This window comes from Salmo salar, chromosome ssa11 (genome assembly GCF_905237065.1).
Source record: "Salmo salar chromosome ssa11, Ssal_v3.1, whole genome shotgun sequence".
NCBI classification, from domain to species: domain Eukaryota; kingdom Metazoa; phylum Chordata; class Actinopteri; order Salmoniformes; family Salmonidae; genus Salmo; species Salmo salar.
This window is the reverse complement of record NC_059452.1, coordinates 96,453,542-96,463,297: the sequence shown is the minus strand read 5'-3', so window position 1 is coordinate 96,463,297 and position 9,756 is coordinate 96,453,542. Positions and strand designations below refer to the sequence as shown.

Below are 9,756 nucleotides of genomic sequence, written 5' to 3'. Positions count from 1 at the left end.
CAATCTCCTGCTACTCCAGTCTGGTGTCGCTCCTAAACTGGTCCACATACGTGACTTCGGACCTGTCCCTTCTGCTGGACCTATGAGGTAGTAATGGGTATGAAATAATGATAAGAACACAAAAATAAGTCAAAAGGTCTTTGAAATCCAATACAATTCTTAGTGAATGGCTGACAATAATAATTCATGTTTGAACATGTTCCTACTTTTAGTATAACTGTTAAAGTGGTCAGGCCAGAGGAAGGGTTAGGGTTAGAAGTGGAGGGCAACAGGCAAACGTGTCATGTCCCATCACAAGACTATGCTCATGTGGTTAGCAATCACATTTCTTATGCCTAAACTACTCATTAGAAGTCACACATCTGTTACAGCATATCTGACAGTTTTGTCATGATATTCATACAGAAAGTAAAATAGCCAGTATGTTATTGGTGGTGCATTGACAATAATATCCAGGGGGGCAACTTTCACAAAAAATTTATTTTTGCCCCCCCCCCCACAGTTTTTTTATTGGAATGTGATAAAAAGAGAGCCAGTAGTGTGCTTTAGGACCATGCGGACGTCTCCGAGCACTCAGGTACGCTGTTAGAAGTGTTATCCGACTGGATCAACAAAAATAAATTATAAGAAGTGATGTCCCCCCCACTTCTAAAGTTGCGCCCCTGATAATATCGATATCGATAATATCGATACTACTCCCATCCCAGTGAGCACAATACGTCTTTTCTACATCTTTTCAACGTCTTGTGCTCATTGGGATGAACCATGGTTTGAACAGGAAGAGTCTGTTGTTTGTTTGTCGGTGATTTAGGCCATATCTATTCTCTACCAGAGCCAGGTATGACATCAGATTAGAAAATGTACTGTGTGACAAGTTGTTCTTGTTGGTTCCCTCAGCACAAACTCAATGGATTTCTGTGTGGGTTTCTTGTTAATGCAGCACAATTATTTAATATTATACTGATAAATAACACAGGCTACTTTCTACTGTAACATTATCTTCTCAGTTTCAGTTTTTGAAACTGTCATTTTCAGTGGTGTGTTTGGGCTTGTACCCATTTTATTTTATTTAACTAGGCAAGTCAGTAAAGAACAAATTCTTATTTACAATGACAGCCTACCGGGGAACAGTGGGTTAATTGTTCAGGGGCAGAACGACAGATTTTTACCTTGTCAACTCGGGGATTAGATCCAGCAACTTTACGGTTACTGGCCCAACGTTCTAACCACTAGGCTACCTGCCGCCCCTCTCCTACTTTAACTGACACCCAACATCATGCCATTTTGGTAGAATAATCTGTTTCAGATATTTTCCTATATTCATTTGCACAGCCTTTTGTAGTTTAATTTTTGGGAGAGTTACAGGGTGTTTGATGCCATCGTGTGGTATGTTGATGAATTGAAAACAAATAAATACGTTTATGACGGCACAGTCCTACGTTACTCTGCCACGATCCACGTTCAAAACAACTGGTAACTCGGAACTCGGAAATCTCTTCCGATTTTGGTGCGTTCAAAACAACTGGGAACTCGGAAAAAACGAGCAGCGAATGAGAAAATCGATGTGAACGGTCATCCAACTCTGGACTTGGGCCTCTTTCTAGAGCTCCGACTTTCCGACCTAAAGATCACTGACGTCATGATTTGATCTCGTACTTTTCGGAGTTCCCAGTTGTTGTGAACGCGACATTAGTTTACAAACGATGGTTTGAGACCCACAGGTGGATTGGGACAAATAAAAAGGATTGTATTTATTTGGTGGGTCATAAAAATGCCAAAAGGTTTTACGGGGTGGATCACAAACATACGTTAAGTTTGTTATACACATTTAAGAGGGGATCACACCCGTGTATTGTGTACTGTGTGATGTATTTCTGATCATTTTGTAAGAATTTTACTCTCAAATGCAATGGTTCTGAATCCCCAGGACACATGTCACTCACATGGTCCTGACATCATTGATGACGCTGCGGGTATAATGCTTTGTGGCTTGTTATAAGCATGCATGAGCCTTTATAATAATCCTATTATAAGGCTAATAATATGTTACGACTCTCTATGTATGGAATTGTTAGATCATTGTGAGATGATAACAACACATTTTAAGTGGCAACAAGGTAGTGTCAAGTCAGTGAGAAATGCTGGAGCAATTAAAAGACTCAGGTGCATTTCACTACATGTCCCATCATGCACATCGAAGGGGGCGTAGTCGCTGTAAATACATGGCAAATTCCTGCAGACCGTGAGGATGAAGAGCTCTTAATCAGTAGATTAAAGCCCTTTAATTGATTATTTTGATTGTGCTAGTCGTTCTACCTTAAAACGATGACTTCAAAGGACCCGAATGCATCAAACAGTGCCTTGCTTTATTTGATTTATCAGCATTTAAAGGAGAATGGTTACCAGAAGGCTGCAAACGTGCTGAAAAAACATGCAACTCAGGTATGTTTTGATACTGGCCAACTCTTTTTTTTAAATTTCGTTTCAACTCCTCATTAAACCTATATTAGCACATAGTGTATCTGACCATTTTGAAATATGTGTGGTTATCCAGGATTGAAGTAGTGTAATTTAATATTAGGTGAGATTTTCTTTAATTATTTTCAATATGTTGTATCTGAATAAACCTACATTTATGCAAATAATGTTTGCAATTGACCTTTCCTTTGCATGGTGCGTCTTTCTGAATCTCTACCTTGGATTTAGTCAGCCATAACTGATGTAGAACATTATGTAACAGTTGAACACACGTTGGGGCCATGAATGGTGGCACTGTACATTTTGTGAAATGCGCACCATGGTCGTTGTTGCGAAATGATCTACGTCTACTTGTTTTTCAGATGAATAAATGTATTTAAAGCAATTGTATATGTATTCAGTTGTCTTTAATACTTTTTGAAGAATGTATAGAGACGTATTTAATATAAAATACTCTGCCCTATGCATTTATGCTTTTGGTGACCTACAGATGGAAACACCAGAAGATATCACCTCTTTACATGACATCTACACAAGTTGGACCAAGTAAGTATAGTATAATATGTCATATTAGTTTAGTTAGCCTCAGGCACATATTGTCATTATGCAGTGCCTATATAACATAATGTACTATGTGCCTTTGGGCGGCAGGTAGCCCAGTGGTTAAGAGCATTGGGCCAGTAACTGAAAGGTCGCTGGTTTGAACCCTGAGCTTGACTAGGTGAAAATAAATCTGCCAATGTGCCCTTGAGCAAGACACTTAACCCTAGTTTCTCCTGTAAGACACTCTGGATAAGAGCATCTACTAAATGACTTAAATGTAAACATGTTATGGCATCTTAAGGTAAATCATTTGTTATGTACTGCTGCTATAACACATTTTCAGGGTCTCAGAAATCGGACAAAATCCAAAACAAGAGCCTGAAGTGGATTCCACCACCCTGAAGAAGATTAAGGCCGATCCATCAACCAAAGAGGAAGATGTGGACTCAAAACCAATTGGTAGGCTACCTCCTGCCCTACATTAAATATAATGTTCACAGTGTATCAAATTCACAAACCTTTAATCAACCAAAAAACAGCATTAAACTGTTCCACGGAGAAGATAGACTTGATACAATAAAACTTTATTGTCCATGTTAACGACGAACAATGAAAATGTGTCTTCTGCTCCGTTCTCAACCTCCCTCTCAGAGGGCACACATAATTGAGACAAGCACTGTGGTAAAGTTACATGGGTCAAGCTGCCCAACGGTAGGGGAATGTTTTCAGGATGTGAACATAGCAGCCCTCTAGTTGCCAGATCAATTCCCCCCTTTTTCAGCACCCTGGCCCGGAATTCGAATTGGCCACCCTTCAGCTACAGGCCCAACTCCTTAGCGGCTGGGCTACCTACCGCCCCATCTGGCATGCATAGCTGCACGTGATCAACCATGTAAATTCAGCATTCCTCATTACTCAGCTGTTTTTCAGATTCTCTACCTCCTGCCCCCCACACACCCCAGTCTGCGGATGCAGAAACCCCCCAGGCTGCAACCCCAGAGAATGAGGAGCCGGTCCCACAGGATGAGGTGGGTAGATAGAGGAGGAGCTGTGATTTGGGTTGGGCCTTGGCACCAGAGCTATATATATATATATTGTGGTGTAGAGATTTATGTCAAGACAATACAGCCTTTTGGGGACTTGAATACGTTTGGATTAGCAAATTGAACATTGTTTAATTTTTCTAGGATACTTAAAACAATCATAACACAGATATAATACAGTATTTATAGGTATTTAGCTCCATTTGATGTAGTTGCTGACTACTGACATTCCAATTTCTGTGTCATTATCAAAGTTGCCATCTACTCCAGTCAGTAACGGGACAGTGGAAACATCAGCCCCTGTACCAGCGGTCACCGCTTTAAAACAAGCAGAGAGCTCAGACAGTGACTCTGATAGCAACGAGGAGATTCCCGTCACACAGGTGAAACATGGTGTTCCATTTGGAGGATAAAGGCTTTCTTGATAAATGAGGTATATACGTTATATGAAATTGACTGTTTATCCCATGTGTCTGAATGCTTACCTCTCTTCCAGGGAGTTACTGTCACCCCAAAGGCCTCTACACCTGCCCCTACCACCACGCCCTCAAAACATGTAGACAGTAACAGCGAATCAGACAGTGAGAATGAAATTCCTCCATCACAGGTGAGGGGTCTTACGACAATTGTGTTATAACTACATTCTGTGAAATTCAGATTTATGAAATGTTTACTCTGTGTATTTCAGACTGTTGTCATTCCCAGTAAGGCCTCAGCTCCCAGTAAGACTCCAGCCACCCCTACAGCTCCCAGTAAAGCAGAGAGTTCAGACAGTGACACCTCAGACAGTGAAGAGGAGGTTACTGTCAAGGTATGTCACACATGAATCGTTGTAAATGAAATTAATTTCAGCTAAATTATTGGACTGGTAATGGTTACTCCTAGGTAATAGCATGGTTATTCAACAACGCCTGACTGCCATGCATTTGTCTTTCCATCTTCTCTCCTCTGTGTTTTTAGAAACTAACATCTAAAGCTGCTCCTGTGAAACCAGCCAAGGCGCCCCCAGCAGCCCCAGTGAAACCCAGTGTAGTCACCCCCAGTCAGGCTAAAGCTGCTCCCAAGACTCCTGCTGCAGGGAAGAAAGCACAGAGCTCTGATAGCGACAGCTCAGACTCAAACACTGAGGAGGAGGCTCCTAAAAAGGTGAATCCTAATGATACCTGACTACAGTAATGCTCTCACACAAATTTAAGCTTGTGTCTGAAATATATTCTATAACATACAAGCTGGACAGTCATATAATAATAAAAAAACTTGGCGCACAATGATTGGTGACTTCCTGAACTTCCTTTGACCCATTGTACAGTATTTTTTATGAATCAACTTTAACAGTAGAGATACACAGACAACCATATCTGTCGTCCAGTCACTGTAATGATGTGTGTGGACATTGGCATAGATATTATTATAGTCCTCTAAATTCACAGCTAACACCCCCATGGACAGTTTGTATTTGGCAGGGCTGTACTGCTCCTCTGTCTTTGTGCTGAAGCAGTGATCCATGGTCCTGTAACTCTGTTTGGACAGGGTCAATCCCCTTGGCTCTAGCCTGACAAGCTCTATAGTGGCACTCAGCTTCGAGTGACTGTCTGTGACACCGACCAGGAAACATGGTTCTCATGCCATGTTTCATTTGTCTCTGTTCCAGAAACCTGTGGCAACCCCCAAAGCCAAGCCTGTGGCTGCAACTCTGGTCAAGGCAGAAGCAGTGAAATCCACCCCTATTAAAAAACCAACAAACAGCTCAGACAGTGACAGTGATGACACTGAGGAGGAGGCTCCTGTAATTGTAGGTCACAACTGACTAATATCATGCTACCCTGTCCTATAGCAAGTTCATTTGCTTGAAGAGCTTGATATCATTTTTTGTTTCAGAAATCAACACAGACACCCAAAGCTGCTCCTGTGAAACCAGCCAAGGCGTCCCCAGCAGCCCCAGTGAAACCCAGTGTAGTCACCCCCAGTCAGGCTAAAGCTGCTCCCAAGACTCCTGCTGCAGGGAAGAAAGCACAGAGCTCTGATAGCGACAGCTCCGACTCAGACAGTGAAGATGAGTTATTTATAAAGGTAAGTCATACCTGAGAAATACACTGAACAAAAATATAAATGCAACATGCAAAGTGTTGGTCCCATGTTTCATGAGCTGAAATAAAAGATCCCAGAAATGTTCCGTACGCACTAAAAGCTTATTTCTCTCTAATTTTGTGCACAAATTTGTTTACATCCCTGTTAGTGAGCGTTTCTCCTTTGCCAGCCAGGATAATCCACCCACCTAACTGGTGTGGCATATCAAGAAGATGCTGAATAAACAGCATGATTATTACACAGGTGCACCTTGTGCTGGTGACAATAAAAGGCCACTATAAAATGTGCAGTTTTGTCACACAAAACAATGCCACACGTCTCAAGTTTTGAGGGAGCGTGCAATTGGTATGCTGATTGCAGGAATGTTCAACAGGGCTGTTGCCAGAGAATTGTATGTTAATTTCTCTACCATAAGCTGCCTCCAACGTCATTTTGGAGAATTTGGCAGTACATCCAACCTGCCTCACAGCGGCAGACCATGAGTAACCACGCCAGCCCAGGACCTCCACAACCGGCTTCTTCACCTGCCGGATGGTCTGAGGAGGGTGGGATGCTGAGGAGTATTTCTGTCTGTAAAAGCCCTTTTGTGTGGAAAAACAAATTCTGATTGGCTGGGCCTAGCTCCCCAGTGGGTGGGCCTGGCTGCCAAGTGGATTGGCCTATGCCCTCCAAGGCCCACCCATGGCTGCACCACTGCCCAGTCATGTTAAATCCATAGATTAGGGCTTAATCAATTTATTTCAATTGATGGATTTCCTTTTATGAAGTGTAACTCAGTAAAATCTTTGAAATTGTTGCATGTTGCGTTCATATTTTTGTTCAGTATAGTAATTAAACCATTTCTTGTCACTAATAAAAACAAATATTGAGTTGGTTTTATTCCTGATATAATACCTTGATATAATTTTTTGTTTCAGAAATCAACACAGACACCCAAAGCTGCTCCTGTGAAACCAGCCAAGGCGCCCCCAGCAGCCCCAGTGAAGCCCAGTGTAGTCACCCCCAGTCAGGCTAAAGCTGCTCCCAAGACTCCTGCTGCAGGGAAGAAAGCACAGAGCTCTGATAGCGACAGCTCTGACTCAGACACTGAGGAGGAGTTAACTGTAAAGGTAAGTCACACCTGAGAAATAGTAATTAAACCATTTCTCCTTGTCACTAATAAAAACAAATATTGAGTTGGTTTTATTCCTGATATAATACCTTGATGTAATTTTTGTTTCAGAAATCAACACAGACACCCAAAGCTGCTCCTGTGAAACCAGCCAAGGCGCCCCCAGCAGCCCCAGTGAAGCCCAGTGTAGTCACCCCCAGTCAGGCTAAAGCTGCTCCTGTGAAACCAGCCAAGGCGAGCCCAGCAGCCCCAGTGAAGCCCAGTGTAGTCACCCCCAGTCAGGCTAAAGCTGCTCCCAAGACTCCTGCTGCAGGGAAGAAAGCACAGAGCTCTGATAGCGACAGCTCAGACTCAGACAGTGAGGAGGAGGCTCCTAAGGTTTGTACAATAATCCTACTATTTCGATCCCTTTTACGGTACAACGTACAACATGATCTACTGTAGGTCAATGTAGACATAGGAAGTGCAGTAGACCATAAACACCATAAGTCATTACTTCTGTGATAGTCTCCAGATCTGCATCTGCTCTCTCCCTAAGACCAAGCCGGGGGCAGCTGCTCCAGTCAAGGCTGTAGCAGTGAAATCACCAGAACCAGTGAAGTCCAGCAAACTAGCTATCACTCCCTCAAAACCAGCAGAGAGCTCAGAGAGTGACAGCAGTGAAGATGACATTCCTTTCACACAGGTGAAAGAATATTTGCACTATTAGAACATGCAAACAGCTTTTTTTCTGTGGAATCATGTCTTGAAAATGTACAACTATAATGTTGTTTATTGACACTGGTCTGTGTGGATTTGTGTTTCAGACTCCTGCTAAAGTCATAGAGGCAGCTCCCAGTAAGGCCGCTCCCAGTAAGGCCTCAGCTCCCAGTAAGGCCTCAGCTCCCAGTAAAGCAGAGAGTTCAGACAGTGACACCTCAGACAGTGAAGAGGAGTTTACTGTCAAGGTATGTCACACTTGAGAAATAGTCATTAAACCACTTCCCCTTGTCAATAAGAAAAACAAATATTGAGTTGGTTTTATTTCTGATATAATTATTTGTTCCAGAAACCTGCACTGACACCCAAAGCTGCTCCTGTGAAACCAGCCAAGGCGAGCCCAGCAGCCCCAGTGAAACCCAGTGTAGTCACCCCCAGTCAGGCTAAAGCTGCTCCCAAGACTCCTGCTGCAGGGAAGAAAGCACAGAGCTCTGACAGTGACAGCTCAGACGCAGACAATGAGGAGGAGGCTCCTGTAAAGGTCTGTATCATATGCCAGAAATATATGATTTGATAGTGTTGTGTTAATCCTGTGATAATACTGAGGATAAATTGGTGTATAATCCTAGAACTTTCTTAAACCTGAATCTACTACCAAGCAGAAAACCACCCCAGCCTCAACCCCAAGCAAGGCCAAAGCCACTCCTAAGACCCCAGCAGCAGCAGCTGCTAAGATGGAGACTGACAGCTCAGACGCCTCTGACAGTGAGGATGAGGCTCCAGCCAAGCAGGCCCCTGCCAAGCCCACCCCCAGCCCGGCTAAAACCACACCCAAGGCCCCTGCTGCAGCTAAGAAGGCCGACAGCTCGGACAGTGATGAGTCTGACACTGAGGAGGGCAAGCCAGCTAAAGTAAGTCACACATGTTATTAACCTGTTGTAATGTGCTTTTGGTGATGTTTTGGCGTCTGCAGTTGTACCTACATTCTGTTTATTTGTTTTTGTTTCTACAGAAGGTCACTGCTACCTCCGTAGGCAAACCGTCAACTCCAGTACAGGAGGACAAAGATTCCTCAGACAGTGAGGATGAAGAAACACCATCGGTCAGTCTCATAGCCCATCAAATTTATGTAGGGCTGTCCCGGACTAAAAAAAATCTTTGGCAACCCAAAGTCGTCTGGTATAAAAAAAAAAAGGTGTATTTTTCCATATATAGATGTGTTTTAATAAAATGTACTTCATGCATTGAGCTTATCTGAGGCTTAAAGCTTACGGTTTGATGAAAAAAACCTTATGATGGCGCCAGAGGTCTAGATAACCAGAAGAGAAAAACCTGACTCCACTATTCTCCTCCCTCTCCTGCTGGCTTTCACAGGTTCTGCCATTACTCTCCTGAAGTTGCCGGTAATAGGCTACATGAGGAGTTAGAAACCTTTTTCATGTGGAATGCAAATTTATCTTACCAATCCTACCCATCTGTGTGCCAGTTATGGTTTTCATATGCACATTTTCGTGAAACAGTTTAATTTAATTTATAATAACGGCTTCATATCTGAAAATCATTGTCATGTGGTTAATAAAAATTCTATCCAAATCTAAATGAAAATGATACAAACCTAAAAAGTAACTTCTATTGCCTTTGCCAACTATGTAAAATGTGTCTACATAAAGCCAACAAATAAAAACTGCAGCTTGCAGGTAGAAAGTATCCTGATAAAAATAAATATCCTATAAATCACATTGGCTACACATGGCCTGTCTGCAACAAACTTGAATCAATGTATCAACTATTAAG

The 9,756-nt window shown here is 42.6% G+C and overlaps 1 protein-coding gene across 1 annotated transcript; it reads left to right on the top strand.

The window, feature by feature from the left end:
* Positions 1–2,243: 2,243 nt before the first annotated feature.
* Positions 2,244–5,334, top strand: tcof (Treacle protein). The gene is given in 8 exon segments (NM_001140630.2): positions 2,244–2,442; positions 2,969–3,024; positions 3,365–3,480; positions 3,952–4,049; positions 4,319–4,447; positions 4,561–4,671; positions 4,753–4,875; positions 5,025–5,334. Coding segments are annotated over 8 exon segments (957 nt in total). The 5' UTR covers positions 2,244–2,325; the 3' UTR covers positions 5,232–5,334.
* The last annotated feature ends 4,422 nt before the right edge of the window (positions 5,335–9,756 follow it).